Below are 24,348 nucleotides of genomic sequence, written 5' to 3' on the forward strand. Positions count from 1 at the left end.
TTCAATGCTACTCTGGAGTGACTGCTTTTCTTTTTGATTCCCGGAATTTCTAGACGTACTTGCGGCTGGTCGAGGCACCACAAAGGGCATGCCGTTCTCGCAGCTGGCGTATATCCAGATGAAATGCTGTTTAGGTGCTTGGCTATGACGTCTGAAAACGTAGCACGTGGTCTTCCGGAAGGTAGAAGGGCCAAGTGGTTGTCGGGGACACGGCTAGCATGTCGAATGTGCGCTCTGAGGCAATCCACAGCTATATATGTCCTGACCGGATGGTCTTTGGCAAGCATGATTGTGGCATAAGTAGAAGCGCATCGGGGCAGTCCTAGGCAGATACGCAGTGCCTGACCCTGCAAACTCTCCAATGAATGAGTATTCGATTTGCAAGTGTTAGTCAGTACCGGCAGGCTGTAGCGCAATAGACCCAGAAATAGGGCCCTGTACAGCTGTAGCATGGAGGCCACAGAAGTTCCCCATGCTTTACCGCACAAGAATTTCATGATATGCACAATAGATAGCAGTCTCTTCTTCAAGTACGCACAATGTGGGCTCCACGAAAGACTTCTGTCGATTATTATGCCCAGGAAACGATGCGTCCGTGCATATTTGACACTCTGCCCATTGATGTAAACTGGGTATGGCGTCATTGGTTTGCGTGTAAACGCCATCAACGCGCACTTCACAGTTGATATATTTAGGCCTTGTTTCTGAAGGTAGGCTGTTGTGAGTGTTGCTGCCCGCTGTATTCGTGCACGCATCTGAGGGCGAGTAACTGCAGCACTCCAGAGGCAAATATCATCGGCGTATATGGATAGGCGCACCGACTTTGGCAGAACCTTCACCAGACCAATGAGGGCCACATTGAACAATGTGGGGCTTAAAACACCTCCCTGAGGTACTCCGCAGTAGGTGTAATGTTGGGCAGTTGTACCCTCATATGTTTGTACAAAGAAACCTCTGCTAGTTATATAATCTTTTATCCATTGGAACATTCGTCCACCAACGCCCATCGCTGCGAGAGAAGTGAGGATGGCATCGTGAGCTACATTATCATATGCACCCTTCACGTCAAGAAAGAGTGCCACTGATATGCGCTTGCGACTTTTTTCTTGTTGAACAAATGTCGACAAATCAAGGACACAGTCAATGGAGGAGCGGCCCCGACGAAAGCCTGCCATGCAAGAAGGGTATTTGGTGTATCGTTCCAAGTACCACTCGAGACGAAATAGAACCATCCTTTCCATCACTTTTCCGAGGCAGCTTGCGAGGGCAATAGGGCGATACGCTGTCAAGTCCAATGGTGATCTTCCCGATTTCAAAAGTGGTATTAATCGACTAATTTTCCATTCTCGGGGAACACTGCCGCTGAGCCAGGAGTTGTTGAAGCATGTTAAAAGTTCTTTTCTAGCTTTTTGTCCAAGGTGTCCCAACGCACTATAAGTAATACCATCAGGACCTGGCGATGACATGCGCTTAGAAGCGACTAACGCACCTTCCAGTTCTTCCATGGTGAACGGAATGTCCATTTCTGGTAATCGCGTCTCAGGAACGATCACGGCGTCGATGCTCTCGTTCACAATATTCCCGGCAACTCTCGTGCAAAATTCTTCAGCCACCTCGAGTTCTGTTTTTCCCTGATGGAGTGCCAAAGCTTTAAAAGGGTGCCGTTGTTGTGGAGAGGAGCGAAGACCACGAACTGTTTTCCAGATATATGACAGCGGTTTATGAGGGTCTAGAGATTCGCAGAATGCTTTCCAGCGTTCGCTCTCCAGTTTGTAAATGCGTCGTTGAATCTTTTTCTGGAGCCGCCTTGCTTCCCTCAGATCGTAAATTGATCTTGTGCGTCTGTATCGTCGTTCTGCACGCCTTCGTATAGCTCGTAATTTTTCCAGTTCGATGTCAAACTGTGTAACTTTAGACGAAAATGGTAATTTACATTTGGATGCTTGCATAGCTTCCACTATGGTATTTTCCAGGCTGCAGGCGAGGCCTTCTTGGCAAGCGTTCTCAACACGCGATGCAAACATCGACCAGTCAGTGCCAATTGCAACACCGGAAGAGAAATTTTTTACGATACCATCGATCGTCACGTAGGTGGGTATGTGATCACTCCCATGAGTCTCAATATCGCAAAACCACTTAACTTTGTGAGAGAAGCACCGTGACACCAATGTGAGGTCAAGGCAACTGCCATACGTGAGACCCCGCAGATATGTGGGGGTACCATCGTTCATGATGGAAAGGTCGTAATCGGAAGCGAATGTAACAATGTTCCGGCCCCTGGCATTCATCCTAGTGCTCCCCCAAAGCATGTGATGGGCGTTGAAGTCACCGGTTATGATCCAAGGCCCATCGGTTCTCATTAGGATGTCTTTTAATCTGTCGCAGTCAAATCGCGATGACGGAGATATATATCCACCAATAAGCGTGAACGAAACTGCATTCTTCTTCACACGAAGACACACGTACTGATTGTCGTCATTTGAACTTATTGGGTGCGAAAGATAAGTCAAGTCTGTGCGAATGTAAACAATTACTTTGCTACGTTCTTCGCAAGCGGCTGAACAAAAAGCTTCATAACCGGACAATCTATAAGGCGTTGACACGTTTGGTTCACATATGACAAGTATAGGGAATTGATTGGCCCGAACAAATTGGCGCAAGTCCGAGATACGGGACTTCATGCCTCTGGCATTCCACTGAAAAATCGACGCACTTTTAACTTCAGTGCGGAAGTGGAGATTTTGTTGAGCCATTGTGCTTATACGAAGTTAGCAAGAACTGGATTCAGTGCATCCAGTATTTGCAGTGCACTCTTAGCGGACGGAGATTGTATGCTGCTCAGTAGCGTGCGAATCGTGGCAATTAATGATTGCACGATTGCAGCCACTTGCCTGTCTTGGTTGGAAAGATCTCGAACCGGGAGCGTGGACTGGCCGTCATGAAGCTCCTTCGGTTCGCTTGATGCTGCTTCCCTTGGAAGTGCAGGCCACTCTGTCGCAGTCAGGGTATGCTCACTGGCTTTGTCTTTTACAGCCTTTCCCGCGGCATGTGGTCTGGGAGGCAAAGGAGGTGGTACTGATGAGGGATCACGCAATCGTGTCGAGGAGGTAGCGGGCGTCCTCGAAGACCGACGTCGACGTGAACGACGCCTTCTGACTTTAGCTGCGGCTTCTCGGTGAGATGAGTGATCGCGCACCATCTCCTTCAAGATGGCAATTTCCTTCTGAATCCGCGGGCAGTCCTTCGATGTGGCTTCATGGGATCCATTGCAATTAGAGCATTTCTTGACAGTTGCGACGCACTTATCCGCTTCATGGTGCTCGGCGCAGCGGTGGCATACCACCGAATTCTCGCAGACGCTGCTCACATGTCCAAGTTTCATGCATTTACGGCACTGGAGAGGCTTCGGAATGAAAGGCCGCACAGCATGTCTGAAGTACCCCACCTTCACATGAGAGGGGAGTGATGTGCTCTTAAACGCAATCTTCACACAGCGAGACTTGCCTAGCCGGGTGACAACAATTGGAGTATCAGTTGTTGACTTGACAAGAAGCTGTAAGTCCTTATTGGAAATAGCGACATCAATGTCGTAGATCACGCCGGTTACTACATCACATCCCAAGGGAACATGAGAGCGCACCTGGTTGCCGTCCAAGTCAGTTACACTGCGCAGAACGCCCAACGCACTTGCGTGCAAAACGTCCACAGCCAGTATATTCTTTCTGGCGTTCACTCTAATGTCCGTGATCTCATTTGGCACGAGCGTTTCCAGAGACCTCGACACAGACTGTCTGTTAAGGCGTTTCATGCTGACGGTAGGAAGTGCAGGCAGAAACAGGATGGTATAAGCGTTCGATTTTGGCGCTTCACTTACAGTTTGAATAGTTGAGGATGAGGATGTCCTCATGTTCCTTCTCTTCGCCTTGCGGCTTAGCACAGGTTGGAAACCGTCATCTGAGAAGTCCTCACTGCTGAGATAGTAAGCATGAGTATCTTCACTGTCGCTGTCGCTGGCTTGTCCCATCCGCTTCCTGGAGGCGGTCGCCGCTGACGCCGCTGGTGCCGGCAGGCGCCCCGGGTGGTCTCCATCCCCTCCAAGGGAGCAGCGGAAACTGATCAACAGACTTAAATTACAACTGAAATACGCCGGAGTTAGCAGAAGCAGCTCCTATTCAAAACACACTTCTTCGTCTTCCTTTGCTTCTATAACGTAAAAAAATGTTTGCCTGCTGATTCAGAATGGTATGATCTATATTCATGACTTGTGGTGTGAAACTGTTGGTTTAATCTTGGTTCGTGAACAGTGAGACACGGATGGACGTTTTCGGAAAAAAACAGACAGACAGACAGACAGACAGACAGACAGACAGACAGACAGACAGACAGACAGACAGACAGACAGACAGACAGGCAGACAGACAGGCAGACAGACAGGCCAACAGACAGGCCGACAGATAGATAGATAGATAGATAGATAGATAGATAGATAGATAGATAGATAGATAGATAGATAGATAGATAGATAGATAGATAGATAGATAGGTAGATAGATAGATAGATAGATAGATAGATAGATAGATAGATAGATAGATAGATAGATAGATAGATAGATAGATAGATAGATAGATAGATAGATAGATAGATAGATAGATAGATAGATAGATAGATTATAAATAAACGCGATCTGGCCTTACTGTGGCAGCACTTCTCTTTTTTCAACAAACTAACGTGTACTGGAGGCGCACCTAAAAACACGGATCCCTAGTTTTTTTTGCCACTTTCCCTAAATCCAATTCCATAGGGCTCATCGTGCTGTTCTTGTTCCATTCTTTTCTTCCCATTTCGCAGATTATTGGCGCCTGCCCTCCACCGCTTTCCTTTTGGCTCTTTTACCGAGACAGTGGTCACTCGTTCGCTCCAAGGTATGTAGTCTGCGATCACACACCATCAGTGATTCTCTGGCGGATCGCGTTGTGCGGCGCTTCAGAAACGCTGTGCAATTTATATGACATGGCAAACGACGAAACAAGACACGATTCACTAAGCAGCAATTCATAATTTATTTGAGAAACGGCACACATGACAAGAGAGGCTTTATATGCAGACGTCTGTTTGAAGCCTGTCTTGTCCTTGCCTTCGAGCTGTTTCTCGATTAACTATTGATAACCAAAAAGCTCAAGCTACCCTAGCTGTGCATGAAGTAATCAAATCACAAAGTGATGTTAAGCAGTGTAATAAATAATGGTGTTACATAAACAAATCAGGAAAAGATGTGCGAGGGCATCACCTTTATTAAAAAGTGAGCTTTAAGTTATGGGGGTTATGAAGGGGCGTCGTTCGTGCATTGCAAATTTGAAGTATAGTCGATTATGAAGCCACTGCGAAAAAATTGGGGGACCCTTAAGCTCCGCCTTCAAGAGTTGAACGCGATAGCAAAATTCAGCCCCTAGTGCACCCTTCAACCACTAAGTGCATACTTAATAATATGTTTTGTTACATACACATACACACGCACGCACACACACACACGCACACAGTAGATTATACCAGGCGCGCGCGTGAATGGTACATACACGTTTTTGATCTAAATCAAGAATCGCATGACCTCTAAGATACACGCCGCGCGCTTGCCATCTCGGAGGCCATAAAGAGTCTGCAAATGCCTCACAGATGGCAGCCCATTATATAGTGTTTGCTGTTTGCTTGATCAACGCCTCGGGAAATGCATGATATGTTTTCCGCCAGATGTACATAGTTGTCCATCTTTAGAACTGTTTGAAAGTTATTTTATGTTTTTAGCGGCGATGGCTGCACTATCCTGGCATTTTTCGACGTTGTCTGAGGCCTCCGAAATGCGCCTACAAATCGCCGAATGGGCTCGTTTTCGTCGTGACACCTGTCGACCAAAATGCGTTAAAGGGGCCCTGAAACGCTTGTTCAAGTAACCATGGAATCAATTCACTAGAATAGCTTATTGCCTCAATAATTCAACGCCGCAAAAAGTTTAGTCCAGTGCGAGTAGAGGTACAAAGGTTTGTCGCATGCTGCAATTGCATTCTCCCTTCTCTCGTCGCGACGAAAGCGCTGGAAGCTAAACAGGGAGAGATGGCAGGAGCAAAGGAACTACATCATCCGCACCTCATGACCTTGAGCAGTTTTTTTTTCTTTTTTTTTCTTCGAATTCGCAGCTTTTTCAGTGTGGTCGCGCGCGCACGCGTGGACAAGCCACGGCCTCCCGTGGCGATATCTGTAACAAGCATTTTCGCTCACGGACAATTTTTCGCTCACAACCAACGGGCCGACGCCGACGGCGGAATTCCTGCGACACGAGCTATCTAACGCTATCGAGTTAATAAAGGAACCACATTGGGGTGATTGTCATTTGTTTTCCGCTGGTTTAGCTTTACCTACAACAAAAATACGTTCTTTCATTACGTGATTGATGCTGAATATGTTCAATATAACAAGACGAATACAAAGAACTTTTGATTCAATGGGTGTATGCGTTTGCCTAATGAAGCTTTGATCCGTTTAAAAAACGGACAAACTTAGCCGCCTTTCTTAAATGATGCATGAATCATTCGAAAAGAAATAACAACCACATTTTATGGTGCTGTTCTTTTTTTAACGGGAAGGAAATTTTACCCGTCCGTGAGTCTGATCCCGGAATGGTAAAATGGAAAACCCCGCGAAAAAAACATGTATTAGAGTTTTTCTACCTGCAGTGAATATGAAGTATGCGCACATGCTGCAAACAGTGAACACGCGGGCGGTTCGTGTTCGAGCGCGGTGGTTTACTGCGCATGCGTGCACTCCGTGCGCATGCGCCCCCGCTCGATTAGGTCCAATAGCGGCCGCGACAGCAGCGCCGCTTTTCACGTGCTACTCTTTTTACGTCGTCAGCAGCACAGAATTGAGCGGGGCTGGATGAAAACATACATGCTCTAATTTTGAAGACTAGCATGCACGGAAGCGTCAATCAGACAACGCGAGAACGTTCAGCAAAGTGATCGACTCTACTTTCCATAATACAGCTTCAAGGCTCTTCCGCTTGGCTGCGCAACAAAATGGTTTCCGATCACCTTGGGCACGATTTAAAAATATATATCTTTGACACAGCGGGAGAAAACACGCTGGAGTATGCCACCTTATTCCATGCTCTTTTCATTTCCACGATGATTTAATCACACATTCTGGCCAGCCGTCTGTCCCTCTAAATTTTCCGTACAATTCACAGCCGGCCATTCACCGCAGGAAAAATTTACGGTGTATGTGATTTGTGGTGAAGCTACATCGTATGGACCTCATACCTCAATTTCGATATTTCAATGGGTAGTAGTTTGCAAAGAGCACGGTAATAAGTAAAACAAAAAGCAAAAAAATGTACGGGACTGAGTCAAGGAACCATTACGACTTTAAGTGAAGCTAGGTCATTGGCTTTAGCTAAGTATAGAATGAACCGGGTGTTTTATTTTTTATTCAGATACCCTAAAGGCCCCGAAGGGCATTACGTAGGGGGGGGGGAGAACAATGTGTTGAGTACATTTCAATTCAAGAGCAAACACAGTCAAGAGCGGGCATGTGACAGAAAACGGTAGAAAAGCAAACAAACGAACAAAAATAAATGGAAAAGAAATACAAAGCGAGCACACATAGTACATGGTTCATGGCTCTGATAATAAAAATCGCTTCAAGTGGCTTACAAACAAATCGTGATTATGAATTGTGGCAATATCTTCTTGTAATCGATTCCAATGAAAGATGGCCAAGAACAACGGGGATTGACGAAGATTAGTACGGGCAAACAAGGGGAGGACTTTGAAAGGGTGATCTAGACGCGGAAAAATGCGATGGGCAGGTTTGATATGCGATGCAGCAAATGACGACGCACTATGATAGAGCCAGTGGAAGTGACATAGTAATGCTAGTATTCTTCGTTTTTCCAGGGAGGGCAGCTGTAGAGATTCTTTAATGGCAGTTATGCTATATGCGCGGGAATAGTTCTTAGTAATAAGACGTGCTGCTTTATTTTGCAAGGCCTCCAGTCTGTTTGTTAAGTATGCCTGGTTTGGGTTCCAAATAATAGACGCGTAGTCGAGTTTGGATCGAACTAATGAAGTATAAGCTAAAAGTTTAGTTGACTGACTAGCTAAATACAAATTTTGTCTCATAAAACCGAGTGTTTTACTTGCCTTGGAAATTATAGCATCAATGTGCTCATTCCGTGTAAGGTTGGACGACAAATAGACACCCAGATAATTTAGCGTAGAAACGTTTTCAATAGCTGTGTTATTAATAGAATACGAATTTAGATGCATGTTAGTAGACCTAGAAAATGTCATAGCTTTTGTTTTGAAAGCATTTATTTGCATTTGCCAATCCTCGCACCAGTTAACAATATTATCCAGGTCGGTCTGTAAAGTATTAGAATCTTCAGAGCTGTTAATTTTTCTGTAAATTACGCAATCGTTGGCGAATAACCGAACGTTAGAACTCAAGTTATTGCCTACGTCATTAATGTAAACCAAGAATAAAATTGGTCCCAGTACAGAGCCCTGAGGCACTCCTGATTAGACTTCGGTTAAGTGGGAATTGTGGTCATTTACGGAAACGTAGTGATAGCGCTTGGTTAAAAATGCTGCAATCCAAATGAGTTTGCTGCTGTTTATGTTAAGCTGGGCAAGTTTCATCATTAGGCGTTTATAGGTTACTTTATCAAATGCTTTTGCAAAGTCGATAAATATGGCATCAATTTGGGATGAGTCATGAACGGCCTGATGTAGGTCGGTTACAAGCTCAAATAATTGGGTTTCACACGAACGCCCTTGAAGAAATCCATGCTGATGAATATAACAAAAGTTGTGCTTTGTAAGATACGTCATAGCGGCTGATGATATGATAGGTTCTAGAATTTTGCATGGTATGCTTGTTAAGGAGATCGATCTATAATTTGATAGTTCTGATCGGTTGCCGGATTTGAATACGGGGACGACGCGTGCGATTTCCCAGTCATCCGGTATGATACCGGTGTCGAGTGACAGTTGAAAAATGGCAGCTAAGATACAGGCTATAATTGGTTTAGTCATTTTGAGCAGTTTTGGACAAATGCCATCGGGTCCTGGGGCGGAATTATTCGAAAGTCGATCAATCACACATTCAATTCTTTCTGGTGTGATGGTAATGCCACTCATAAAAGTCAAAATAGAAGCTGGTTGAAGTTCAAGTGGTAGTGGGCTTTCATCGGTGAAAACAGAGCTAAAGAAAGAGTTAAGTTCGGTCGCAACCTTGGATGGTGAAAGTAATTCGCCTTCTTTGACTATATCTATACTCACTTGTGAGTTCCGTTTGGGATTAATTATATTCCAGATTTTTTTGTATTATTTTTTTAACAGGCTGACAATATCATTATTATAAAATTTTTCTTTGGAATCTTGAATTAAAGATTTGCAGTTTTTTGATGCTTCGCGATAGCGTTCCCAATCACCATCCGAGTTAGATGACTTGGCTTTTGAGCACGAGTGTTTCTTCTTATTTATTGCTCTTTTTACGTGTGACGTGAACCATGCGCTTTGAGCTGATGAAACGATTTCGACCTTGGGGATGTGCTTATGCTTCAGTTCGACTAGTTTGTTTTTGATACAGATCCAGTTATCATTAACATTGCGGTTACGCATTGTGCACAAAAATTCAACGCAAAAAGATGACAACTCTTGGAGGATAAGATCAACATTTGCGCGTGCGTAACTGTAGATAGTTTTCTTTGGCTGCCCAGGTTTGTTATTTTTTAATGCATATTCACAGTGGAGAACATTATGATCACTAATAGATTCCAAAACACGGACAGTCATTTTTCCCGGCTCGGTAGTTAATACCAGATCCAAAATGGCATCGCCACGTGTGCATTCACAAACTATTTGTTGCATATCAAATAAAGAAAGCACATCTAAAATTTCCTTGCGTTCGTTCTTTCTTGTACCGCCCAGGGGTGTGTAGGATTGCCAATCCACCGCAGGGTAATTAAAATCACCACCTAGAATAATTGGTGATGCTGGGTATTTCTCCTGGATAGCGCTTAAAGAATCATTTAAATTTTCCACGAATTCTTGAGGGTAATGGGGTGGGCGGTAACACACCCCGACAAGTTACAGAAGGGCACATTTCAATCAGAACCCACAGAATTTCTATATCGGATCTCGTCGGAACAACGCGCCCCGCCGCGGTGGTCTAGTGGCTAAGGTACTCGGCTGCTGACCCGCAGGTCGCGGGATCGAATCCCGGCGGTGGCGGTTGCATTTCCGATGGAGGCGGAAATGTTGTAGGGCCGTGTGCTCAGATTTGGGCGCACGTTAAAGAACCCCAGGTGGTCAAAATTTCCGGAGCCCTCCACTACGGCGTCTCTCATAATCATATGGTGGTTTTGGGACGTTAAACCCGACATATCATCATCATCATCGTCGTCGGAACAACGCGTGCACGAAACGTATTTTTTACGGCCACTACCAATGCGTTTTGTCTACGTAAACAAATCAGTGCGGCGAGAGAATTTGAGTCCCCTTGACAACTTGTGCTGACTACAATTGGCGGGAAAAGGAAAACTGCGTGAGCGATTACGTATTGGCTAGACTAAGCAGAGTCAGCTAGGTTTGTTATTCTTTCTCTATTTTAGATTGCCACTGCTATTAGCACGTTTGTATGCTTTTCTTTTCAAGCGGATCACGAGTTCTTATCGAAAACAAACGGCACGACAATAGCGATAATAGCGAAAGTTGGACTAGTTGGTGGTTCATGCTTGGGATGTAAAAAGAGCGCAAAAAATAGACAAGGACAAAGGAAGAGACGACGCCGGCACGAATAACTTGGACACATCTTGCACTTGAAATAATGATTCAGCATTTCTGAAAATTGCGTGAATAATACTTAATATGACCTCGCGTGGTAGTGGTCATGTCGTGAAGCAAACTTGAAAAAAAAATTGCCCATTAACATGCACATGTATCATAAACATGCCCCCCTCTCTGCACTGGCACGTGAATACGCGAGTAATTGAAACTAGTAACGGTTCTTCTCGGCCGGTCGACAAGCACGAAGTGTCGCTTGCTGATATTGGTCAGCACTTTCTCTAGCTTTTTTTTTCATCGATTGCTTTCATGCCTGTTCATCAAACAGTGGTTTACAAGTGACATGCTAACATTTATAATATGCTTGTCATCACATACATACTCCCTCAGTCATGCCTAAGGTAACAAGTACGCCTAAAAAACAACTTCAGACTTTTTTCACGTCATGAACGGTTTGACTGGTGAATTTCATCATGAACAGCGATTAGTCTGCGACACTTTTTTGTTACTTGTGCTCAGAAGCAACGTGTTTCTAAGCTGTGTGACGAGCTCCATATTTTTCTGTTACATGATTAGCTTGGTTTACAACAGTAATAAAATGAAATTTCAGTAGCCTGCATATGACTGCGGTGTTTTTATTGACCGCCTTAGAGAAATGAAATAGAAGACAAGCTGACAGTACGCCATAGTGCTCGCTCACTCACTCACTCACTCACTCACTCACTCACTCACTCACTCACTCACTCAGTCACTCACTTTGATTCATTCATTCATTCGTCAGCAGATCAGATGTAGTTTGCATGTCACCTCGCAAACAATGCACGAGTAATTTACGCACAAAATGCACCTTACAATTTTATTAAAGAAACGTCAGTTGCGTTGCTCTTTGAAGTTGAGTTTGTAAAAGCTAGTCTGCTACTAAAGGATGTTGGTTTCCCCCACCTGGTTCACTTCCACACCTTCGCTCGCGAAATGACTGACCCTAAAATAAGTACAATAATGAGTGAATAATAATCACTTATCAAGAAAATAATTAAATACTAGTTAATTGATAAATTATTGGGTAACTTATTATTTTATCAGTCGATCAGACAGTCAAACATGTTTCGTATGTTGTTTTGTTTAGCAAACAAAATACTCCAGAGGCAAACCACGCTTTATAAGAGCCAAAACATTACTAACGGTGCGTGTAACTGCTATTTCAGGAAGGTGCAGAAAAAAAAACGAAATACCTGCAGCGCTACTGTGGGCACTGTGCATCACACGAAAACGCGTTTCAGACAATAAACAGGATGTTTTCGTGTTGGAGTAATCGACGGGGCCTAGCATGGTATTCAAAGACCACCATTCCCTGTGTCTGACGCCTGTCGTCTTTACTCAATGAATGAATGAATGAATGAATGAATGAATGAATGAATGAATGAATGAATTCATTCATTCATTCATGTGTGAGCCAGTGAACCCTTGAGACATGTTTTGTGAGTTGTCTTGCTTATAGTACAGAAGTGATGTGTTAATTAAAAGGATACCAATGCAGTCAGTGTTATGACAAGTAGTCTTCCTCGTGAAGAAAACGACAACGATTCCTGCCGTTACGAAGACAAGTACACCCGTAGAAACATTAGCTCCGGCAACATTATCTTTTCGGCGTTCTCACATCCCTTCAAGCAAACATCTTCCCGTGTGCGTCTCTCTTGCCTAAGTTCAGACTTACCTTGCAGGCAAAACATGCTTTAAAGGACTAAACAGATATTTTGCTTTATTCTGAATAATATCAGGTCCCTCCATTTAACGCATCTTCTATCTTTCACCTGATAAGTGATTGTGTGAAATAATAATGAACCCTTTATCTCATTTCTTGAATTTCCTGCTGGTGTAGTCATACATCCATTGACTAACAAATCATCCATTCAAAAATTTTTGTGAGGTGACTCACTTACAGCACACCTGTAACTTACAGACAAAGCACGCTTTACAGGAGTATGAATACACAGGGTTTAACATCCCAAATAATGACGTTAGTTCTCTTGTTTTTCTAATATTTTCGGCTTATGACCGCAGAATGAATGAATCAAATTGTTCAATAATGAAACAATGATCTATTTTATTACCTACCTCAATTTTAAATTAATTATTAATTAATTCGACCAGTCAGATATACTGACACGAGAGTGTTTTCTACCGGGGTACCCCGAGACTTCAGTAACCTATTCCCGTCACAGAAATGACGTAGAAATACGCATGATGAGAAGTCAAGAAAAAGTTCCATCAGCGGGAGCCGAACCCATGACACCCGAGTCCGCAACAACCGATGCTAGTCGCTCCATCCGTTGCGCCCGGATCACATGCTTTGTATACTTTAAAAAATACGCCTTTGATATTTACCACTGCCCTCTTAAAGCGTTCTTGGTGAAGCGAAGCAATGCATCATGACCACGGAATCCGCGAGGAGTTCCTTCAACGCGTCGTTTGTAAGCGTCCACCCCAACCTTACAACGAGCGTCGGCGACGCTCATAGCATCCATACATACCAAACATATCTCTGCAACCTCTAGAACGCGCCTATGCCACCTGGATATAGCTACGCGTACCAAATTACGCTCACCCCGCGAATCATCTCGGCCAGCCATAGGATAGGCGCGACGCTCGTTTCGTGTCCCGTTGTTCAGGCAGTGGTGTTCAATAACTCCAGCGTGCCGCGACTTGGCCACTTTAGTCCAAGTTCGGCGTCCAATTAGTCACGCTTTTCTGGCTGTCGCATTGCTTTTTCTGGTTGCGCTCTCACCGTGATCTACTAGAGCTACCACAACCATCTATTATTTAAGGGTTTGTTTAATCATTAATGCAGGGCATTAGTCGACAGGATCATTATTTATGACTAAGCGTCAGCGTGGATGCATCCTCATTAAGCGATTCTGTGGCTGTCAAACACCAATTTACATTGTAAGCTTTCTTGTATTTATGTACATTAAACTACATCTGTATGAAAACGTTTCACTTTCGTGGTTCACCTATTCCTATAACAAAGAAATGAAATCTGTTTTTTTTTGTAAGTTGGCTCTTTTGTAGCACAGTAATACCTCACAAAAAGCATGCTATATAGTACTATAGACATTAGCCGTATGTGTAGGTATTGTCTCTCAGTGGTCGATAGGACACAGAACGGCACTATACGACCTTCATTACCTCAGCTACTGCAGCCTTTTTAATTTCAAGTATGTTAGTTGTGCGTGTGTGACGACCCCAATAGCGAAGTGAATGCAAGATGTGCTTGTCACATTTTGCATGTCTTCGTAGACCTTACGTGCATTTTCGAAGTGAAGAGTCCTGCCAAGATATAAACACTTGACTGTGAAAACATGACCTCTGCAGATCTTATTGACCAAATTCGGCGTGAACTTGTTCTTTCGGATGGAGCGGCACCCTTCGTGTCCTCTCCGTGTCATATTACTATCCACCAACCGTCCCATAAATGAGTAGTTCAGTAAACCAGGCGCGCGTCTTATAAGCATTCTTGTAGTTATTTTTTCTATAACACACACACAAACACCACACACAACCACACACGCGCGTGCATGCACAAATATAAGATTTGATCATACACTATTGAAAGTTGTGGTCTGTGCCAGAGAAACACTGCGTAACTTTGTCAGGGCTGCGTATCTTATACCCTACTTTATTCACTGAAACCGTCCTTGTTATGTACAAATCACATGTTCGCTATAATTAAAAGAAAACGTGTAGCCACAGTGTCAAGAAGACGACTTACGACACACACTATATCGTTAACAAAAGCGATGAAATCGCTGGCATGAAGAGGACGGTAAACGAAGTGCGGTAACAGAAGACACTTGACACAGGAGGTTTTCTTCACAGTTTTGTAGTTTCGAATTACCAACTCGTCCAGCGTTCAGTACCCTTGAGGTTTTTTTTTTTTTTTTTGTCGTTGTGGAATAAATTACACCATAGCTTGCACTACTTTCGCTTTTGTGGCCGCATTGTCGTCCGCCGTAGTAAAATCCTGGTTTACCAGACAGCATTGCAGTAAAGTGCGGAATTGGGCTAGTTTGTATTTCATTATAAACTGCTCAGCGTGGTTTCTTGCAGTCTCTTTGCTTTTTTTTCCCTATGTTCTTGGATAAGCATGTAATCTTGTAACCTATATATACGTGCGTCTTGGCATAAAATCAGTTGAAAGTCAGCGCTGGTCCTCGTCTCTTGTGTTCACTGTCTAGTTTATTTTGCGCTGAGTACTTTAATTATTACTTGACGGCAGCGTCTCCACATATACCAGATAATAAAAAAACTATTATTTAATTAATGAAGAAGAAAAGGGTTCTACTGAAAAGTTTGTTCATATCCTCATCGAGATCATAGGGAAATGAAAGAGGCAGGAATAGACAGAGGTGTAGAAATGCAGATGCATATCACTATATATGCTATCATACAGCGAGATACAGCGCACACGTCATACTGTGTCGGTACGTGCGTCATACACTACGCGCAGCAGTGTTAGCGTAGAACACTTCGAGGGACGAGCATATATGCATGTTTTAAATCAGATTTCAAGGCGCTTTGCGCGTGGTCACCGCCTCTCTATGCACCCATAAGATTCTCCTGCAACAGGAAAAAAAAATAAAGGAAAAGGAGCGACGTTCAGACAATCTGCGATAAATATAACTGTCATTTGCTTGAGCTACATACGGAAAGCACACGTATGATGCGTGCTGGTACGTTTACGGTGCAGTGCCTTAAAGAAATTTAGGTGCTTCACGGCACGCTATAGGAGAGAGCAGTAACATGAAATCGTACTAACTACGGAAAACAAATTCTGCCATAGAAGGCAACCTATTCGCGAAATAGCTTACTACGAAAATTGTGTTGACATCACAAGTATATGATTACAATATGTTAGATGGATGAAAGAACTTTATTAAGGTCCAATTAGTCGTGCTACTCGGGAGATGGTTTTATGAAGATGTTGTGACATTGTTTCATTTCACTGTACTTTGATCGAATTCTGTACAATACCTCATTTTACCATTGTTCCATTTTCTCATAGGCTTGTTTTCTCTCGCCAAAACTGTTTAACTCTGGACCTTCCTATTAATTCACTTTTAATAATAATATCAGGAGTTTTACGATACCAGAAGCATGATATGATTATGAGACATACCATAGCAGAGGGCTCCGGGAATGTTCACCATCTGCAGTTCTTTAACGTGCCCTGACATTGCGCATGCACAGGTCTCTAGCTTTTTTCTTCCATCGAAGTGCGACCGCTGCAGCTGTTTCAACTCACCATTGAACAAGCAATCAACAAGTACCAATTTTGTCTTGTATAACTCTTTTTTTCTATCTTTAAGTGGATTACGTCCTACGCAGTATCTGTTGGTGTCGTTGTAAGCAGTCATTCGCGTGGTCATGATACCTCCGTGCAGTGGCTCCTTCTTTTTCATTGTTTAATGAAAGATTAATTATAAAAAAAAACTGGAACATCCAGGCACTAGAGCTACGAAGTTTGAGGAGCACTCGGCCTTCCCCTCTTCTTTTCTGACCTCTTCAATTCACTTCCCTTACCACCCATGCTATACTATACGAACTACACAAGACGGCACCATGCTTTAACCTGCCTTTCATCGTTTCCCCCATCTTCACCCTCACCTTCCTTTCTCGTTCATTGCTTCACTACACTTTACATACTGTACATACTGTACTGCACATATTAATAATAATATACTATACTATACTAAACTGTACTACACCATATATCGCAAAGGGTTATCCCACCCTTCGCGATGTACGTAGATTCCCTTATATTCACCCTCGCTATCCTTTCCCATCACTTCTTATGTTACACTGTACTATACATGGCTTTGCTGTGCTTTTCCGTATCTCCATTCCCTTACTTCGCTTTTACACACCGCTATGATAGTTTGCTATGCATAGCACTGCTACGCTAGGACTTGCTTGGTACATATCCCTTTTCAGCGGCGCTCATCAGCCGGGATTTCGTGAACGCCGCACACAGAACAATAACAAAAAATTCCGCCATATCCACGAAGTGAATGATGATGAGTGGGCGAAGCTCCGGAGGTAAACCTGGTAAACCATGAATCCTCTGTACATTTTGCATACTCGATTTTATTACATCGCTCCCCCTAGCGTACGTCGCCGCACTAAATCGAACGATTGCCTTCAACCAATGACACGCACCATATGTGACATCATTCCTATTTTATAAGATCTCGCGTCTTTCATCAACTACAAGTACCGCTTTCTAGTTTATAACATCTTGCATCTTTTCATCATCAGCTACAAGTACCACCATCTAGTAAACACTACAAGAACTAAACGAGAGGTGGCTACATACAGGGGACGGTACCGCCATCTAGTGAACACTGCAAGAACTAAACTAGAGGTGGCTACATACAGGCTACAGGGAACGCACAGCCCACGCCCTGAGGAGCTTCGCCCCTAAAAAAGCTTAAACAGCAGCTCCGCCGAGTATCGAAAGCACTGAATTGAGACGGAAGTGAGAGCGTGGACTGACCGATGCATATGAATACGGGCTCCCCCGCGTACTGCTCCCTGGCAGTCGGGTGGAAGTAAGGGCACTGCTCCTCGACGCGGTGGCAGAACTCGCGGCACGGCTTCATCGGCGACGGTGCAGGAGGCGGCGGCGGCGGCTGGGCGAGGCTCCCTTCCGCCGCCGCCGCCGTCGTCGACGGCACCGCCGCGGCTGCTTGTGCTGGCAACCCGCCGTCGGCGGTCTTCCGGCGACCGGCATCGGCCGCCGTGGGACCGAACACGGGCACCAGCATGGCGCAAGTCCATTCGCGGTACACCACCTGCAGAAAAGAACACAACTGTTGTGGACACCGCGTAGGACAGGAGCCTGTTAGGCATGGAAATGGGAAGTACTTTTTGTGTAAGTAAACGAGATGGTCAGAGGCTTTCGCAGGTAACTCTGCGAGTCAGTACTAGAGAAAGAAAAACGTTTTCTGATCTCGAGTTTCTTGTATGTTCGAGTAGTACAATTTTAATCAAGCAATATAAAAAATAAGCGCGCAGTACAACTCAATACATATCTAACTAGCACCCTATAAACAAAGTCCTTATCGAAGAGCTCTGGTACGACTTCTTCAATTGCTGTAAGTGTGACTCCAGAACAACAACGAAGCCTATCGTAACTGCTCGTAGCACTTGCAAGCTGTAGCTTAATTCTGGCTGATTTTTGGTTGATATCGTCTACTGTCAGCAAACATTTGCTGATGTTGGCTGTGCATTATTGCAACAACGACGTAATAAACCATAATGTGTGCACTATACTACGTCCTTTACACACAGCACTTCAATGGCTCATATCACGATAGTTCCTCTTAAAATACGGTTAACATTTTTTGTCGGGTCGGCTCTCGCCTTCAAGATAATAGGCAACTAAGGTCTGTGTCATTGCTACCGTGTGTGTCATCTACCAGAGGTAAGTGAAGGAGGAGGCTTCCGACACGCATACGTAAGCTAATGAAATACCAGTGCGTCATATCAGCTTAGCACTATTAGTGTTCCTAATATCTATTTGCTGTAGGTATCGCTACGTAACTGCAAACAACTGCTAATATAAAACAAACGCGGCTGCGTAATGTATGTGTGTGCGTGGATTTGTACATATATTGAGTGCCACTTCATAACGTCTCGCTGAATAAAAAAAAGTAAAACACATTCACCTTGCATCCGCAAGCTTCGCATAACATCGATTCCCAAGGTACGTGTGATCTACCTTTTTTTCTTTCTTTTTTCATTTATAGTTATTTTATGCCTTTCTTTTTCAATACTGCTATTTATTCTCTACTTTCTATATATTCATTTTTTTCTTTCTGTACCTATTTCTAGTTTGCTCATTTTCTTTTCAATATTTATGCGTGGTTGTACTTAAAGCGCCCCGCACTTAGTATGATCGTCAAAGTGCTCTAAGAAGAATAGGAATAAGACTTCTTCTTAGAACGAGCGCGCTCTCGATGTGCTGCATCTACACGTGGTTTAGCCTGCGTTACACTATGTGATGGCGACAGCATACGATCACAGCACACGACAGCACAGTCACATAGCACTACAGGTCACTTAAAATTATTACACGTACGCCGTCTATGCTGTAAATAACAAAATTGAGGAGCCCTTAACCTCCGACTTTAGTTGAACGCGATAGCGGTGTTCTGTTCCTAGTGCGTACCTCTTAAATTTAGTGTAGGAAATCTTTTCGAACCTGCTATGCACCCCCTACGTGGCCTTGAGAGGGCGGTAGCATTTGTCTTTCGTAGTGGATGGCCGCCTTTAAACTATGTAGTCCTGATAATTCCATGTTCTGACGCCCGATGGCAAGTCACGATTGTCCGACGCATTATTACGGCAGTATGTCATGTTGCACTGTGAAACATGCACACAGGACGCGTGTGTTTGTAAAACATGAAAGTTACTTTCACTGCATTTTCAGGCAGGGGAAGTTATTTCCACTTTCGCAAGCAGGGGAGTGGCTGTGTGGCCGAACACCCACTTCCCACGCAAAGGAACTGGGTTCGATTGCCACTCAAAACCGTATATATTTATTAGTTATCTTGTTTGCATCTTTCTTGATTTTTTTTTTGGTCATGCAAAGATGATTTTTCGCTCACAATCGCCGACGCCAGAACTACTGCGGAACGAGCTTCTTTTACGCTATCGCGTTAATACACAACGTCCAGTCACATACAAGCAGTGGAAGGAGCAAACCGAAGTCACTGGGAGGCAGAATCAGTGAAGCGACACAGAGTGCGGGAAGATCATAACTACACCTAACATGGCAAGGTCAGGTCAAATCGTAAGCATGAAATCAGCCTAAAAAGGTATTTCGTGCTTCTTGTTTTATAGGGGGCACATTCCATCCGACGGAATATCTGCTGCTGTACAAGCGCACTAATAGAATTAGACGTCACAATAATGAAAAAGTTAATTTAAAAATAGTCCATTATGAAACTCGAGAAAGCTGAAATAGACGGCATAAGTTCGTTTGGAAAAAAGAAAAAAACGCTAGGTTGGCCGTCTTGTTGATAGAGCGATGACATACTTGTATTGAGATATATACTGAAATCTTTTTTTATATGTAGGGCTTAACGCCCCAAAACTTCCATACGATTATGAGAGACGCCACAGTAGAAGGCTCCGGAAATGTTGACCACCGGTGCTTCTTTAATGTGCACACAAATCTGAGCTCACAGACCTACAGCATTTTCGACTCCATCGAAAATGCAGCCGCTGCAGCCAAAATTCGATCACGTGACCTGCGCGTCAGCAGCCGAGTACCTTAACCACTAGACCACCGCTGCGGGGCTACTGAGTTTTTTTTTTACCTGCATGATATTACACCAAATATATTTTTGTTCACGAAAAGCGGACGTGCAAGGTGTGTTGTCAGTACCTGGCGCGCATATAACGTCCCCAAATGTATTCATAAATTACATCCATCGTGACAGTCATTGACCCAGTATTCGATTCGCCCCAATTCTGCGAAAGGCACTCGCGAAAGCACTTTTAGAAAAAAGGAGCGTCATGATACTGGCAGAGAAATAGATGGGGGGAGGGGGACAAATTCGTCTCTAATGGGACAAGTCAGCTTTCTCGTAAGGGCCGGGAAGCTCTCGTTTGAAGCTGGACCTGCTCGGTCCAGCTTCACTGTTACGGCACCTATATAGTTTAATGCAGCCAACTCAAGTTTGGACTTTCATGATCCTAAGTACTGTTCACATTTATCGCATCACACAGGCAAATCATGCGATCTTCAAGGTGGGTGCAACTCCTGCGCGTTATAACGTCGTCATGCGCTGTAGTTAAAAGAAAGCTGAAGGGATTTTAGAATTCAATCAAACTTCGTGTTTAGGAAGGACTGACATTATTTTTGACGATGTCATAATTGTTCTCACGGTTGTACCAGCAGGAGCTTTAGAACAGTCGAAATAAAAGCTTGTCTTGCTCCACCCCCACCCCCACCCCCATGAGTGCGCTGAAAGTGTGTGCGCGGAAACATACGTCATCTTCGTTTCTTCTGGCCCTGGAGCAAGTGTTCTTTCTTATCTTCAACCACGACCTCCGTGACTAACTCAAGCCGTGCCGTTGCCGGAACTAATCGAAGAGGCCACGTTTCAGCAGTGCTGCTGTTGCAAATGAGGCGTCATATCGACAATGACGTCACCATGTTCGCTCGGCGTCTCAAGAAGCCCGGCGGCCACAGCCACTGTTTTTTCACCAAAAAGTTCTATTGGCGTCCGCTTTTCAGAACTCTCACATCGCTTTTCTAATTGAGCAGGGATCAAACTGCCCTTACACGCTCCTAAGTCATGTTTATAGAAACGTGCTTCAGCTTCCCTTTAAAGGATGGTGCTCCACCGCCAGCAACGTCCCGCCGGCGTGCGCTGGCGCGCACGTGTCGTTGCCGCGTGTAGGACGGAGTTGAGACCGAGAAGGGTGAGTCAGAGGGCCGTCGAGGGCGCCTCAATGGGGCACCACGTGACTGGGACGCGCCATCGATCCCGACGCCAACCCGCCTCTTCGCTCTCCCTTTCCTCTCATTTCTCTATCGCTTCTTCTTTCTCTGCCTTTCAGCAGTGCTACGAGGTCGACGCAGCTCGAGGCTGCCGCTAGGTGGCGCGGACGCGCTCCGCTCACGAGAGGGCGCAGCGACCACGGGGTTTCCCGGCCAATTCTCCCATCTCCCCCTTCCTTCCACCTTCCCTATATGGCCGCGAGCTTTGCTTATCGCCACCGGATGTGTTCACACCTGCCTTTCAGTGCGCCCGCGCTTGTTAAGTGATTCGGGGGTCCTCCCCTCCTCATAGAGTACGGTCAGGTGGTCCCGCTGACGACAGCCTCTCCCAGCTGATGCGATCTCGTTTCTCCCCGGGGCAAAGTCATGACTGCCTGAAAACGCGATAGCCCTATTTTGACGAGAATGGTGGGACAACTTGGGTGTGCTTTGATGGCTCGTCAGGATCGCATTGGAGAGCGTGGTAGACATAAACACGAGAAGCGATGACCTCTAACGGGAGCTCGGCTTGCTATAACTATCGTCGTTTCGCTTAGCGTCAGCTGCTCCCATTGTATATCGCGATCTTTTGCACCGAAAAAACGCCAGACAAGCCCTCCTCAAACAGCGTAGAACCTCGCGGCGTGAACCTCACGCTCTAACGCTATATATTGTTACGAATAAATATAGCACCTAGTACTATATAAACTCTTTATTTAGGGCGCACTTGTGCCCGTAAACTCAAAGCTAAAAAATGGTCAGCCAAAAATGTCTCTTGCTCGCAGACTCCAACTTCGTCGGTCTCTTCCTCTGCCCCTCGAGTCTCGTGCCAGTCCCGTGGCGTAGCCTCGTGGCGCGTGCAGGACGGCGTTCCATGGCGCGGCTTTCTTGCTACTTGATTGGCGGCTTTTACGAACGCGAATTGTGGCACGCGTCTTCTGCGATGGTCGAGCTGTGGCAATATATATATATATATATATATATATATATATATATATATATATATATATATATATATATATATATATATATATATATATATATATATATATATATATATATATATATATATATATATATATATATATGGCAACCAGCTTAGTATTTTGGCTCGTTAATTGCTGTCATCATCAAGAATCTGTATGTACAAATGACCCAGATAACAAACATTCTGTGACTGCGCGTGTGTACGAGAATGTTTCGTACGCCAACAATGCCGGCAATAAGTGACAACGCTGAGAAAACTGTTTTTAATCGCACAAATAAACTGCAAAAGAAGGTAGCGCTTGAGGTCTGACTGCCGAGATCAGCGTAGCCCCTACTGGATAAAGCTGTGCAACAGTAAATTGATTCTAACGAAACAGTTCAACAAGCATGATTGCAATATGCGTTCGAGAGCGCAAGTTGTCTGTGATCTCCTCGCCAAACGACCGCTTCGGAAATTCGGGTCAGGCTGCACTCCTGACTGTTCCCTGAGCGACAATTAGTATGGAACTCGATTATTTCCAAACTATCAAATGCAAGCTGTTGCTGAGATTTTTGTTTTATTTTGTGTGCGTAACTAAAAGGAAACACACTTCCTTCTTTGAGCGATATGATGACATACGGGCATTATCAGGCGCCAGGTGCGCGAAGAGAAGTCGCAATGTTTGCAGTCAGCGTTGCCTCACAAAGCTGCAATCGCGTCCTATGCTCTGCGTTCCCTCAACGGTGTCCCGTCAGTGGCAGTGCGACAGGCCGTTTGCAATGAAAAGCAAAGACGCCTCTCTTTGATCCCGCGCTAAGCAGACCACATGTAGGAGCAAAGTATTTCCTTTAAATTCATTTGTGTCTTGTTCATTAAACAATTATCCTAAGCAGCGCTGTTTTCTTAGAAAAAAAACACCGTTGCTACAATGCCCTCGCTACAATTTCGGCAGTTTACTTACGAACGTAATAAGGGTTGGCAAATTACAGAATTAGCTAACATTTTTTTTTCTGTGGAGAGCTCTCGAAAACGCGATGTGCGGGCGTACAGTTTGATGCCATGTAAGTGATATACGGGTTAAAACCTAATATATGCACAATAATAACAGCCAAATAGAGTTTTCAGTTCAACTGCTCAAAACAAACTGCTTCAGAGGTAATCACGCTGTGATTCTGCAGGGTCGCACAAGCATGCTGTCTGAAATGACAGCTTCTTGAGCTCGTATATCTTAAAATTTATGCTCGCTTGTTAGATTACTGTAACTAATAATTCAATTAAATAATAACGTAATCAATAAATCGTTCAAGAAGCAGAGAACCTTATTGTCGCTGGGAAAAAGAACATCTACGGTGAAAAAAGGGCCCCAGACAATATGTATGCACAAATACACGAGAACACAAAGCAAACAGAGTCCGCCGCTGTGGAGCAGTGGTTATGGTGCTCGGGTTCTGAACCGAAAATCGTGGCTTCGATGTCGGCCGTGGTAGTCACATTTTGATACAGGCGTAATGTCTAAGGCCCGTGTGCTGTGCACCTTAAAGAACACCGAATGGTCGAAATCTATGGAGCTCTCGGCTACGGTGTCTGCCATAAACATATAATTGCTTTGGGACGTCGTAAAACCCCACATATTATTATTATTATTATTATTATTATTATTATTATTATTATTATTATTATTATTATTATTATTATTATTATTATTATTATTAGGGAAGGGGACAAGAAAGATGAGAAGGAGGCCGAATGCCTGCCTACTTCTTTGGGAGGAGGGACGAAGTAGAGGAAATGAAAATAGGAAGAAAAAAACGGAATAGATTGAAAAACAAACAAATCATGAAGGGACAGATAGAAATAGGTAGGAAACAAAAAAAATCTACAGCTGATTGACTGAATGATGATGATGAGTGGGGTGAAGCATCCGTCCATCCGTCCGTCCATCTGTCTGTCTGTCCGCTCCTATCACACTAAAGCACGCATCGGACGGACAG

General features: G+C 44.3%; 1 protein-coding gene across 1 annotated transcript in view; it reads right to left on the minus strand.

The window, feature by feature from the left end:
- Window positions 1-24,348, minus strand: part of LOC142765987 (uncharacterized) — a 122,694-nt gene that overhangs the window by 59,807 nt on the left and 38,539 nt on the right. The window contains exon 2 of the mRNA XM_075867798.1: window positions 17,392-17,689. Coding sequence (XP_075723913.1) covers window positions 17,392-17,689 — 298 coding nt within the window. The remainder of the gene's footprint in view (window positions 1-17,391; window positions 17,690-24,348) is intronic.

The sequence above is a fragment of the Rhipicephalus microplus genome, chromosome 1, assembly GCF_043290135.1.
Source record: "Rhipicephalus microplus isolate Deutch F79 chromosome 1, USDA_Rmic, whole genome shotgun sequence".
NCBI lineage: Eukaryota > Metazoa > Arthropoda > Arachnida > Ixodida > Ixodidae > Rhipicephalus > Rhipicephalus microplus.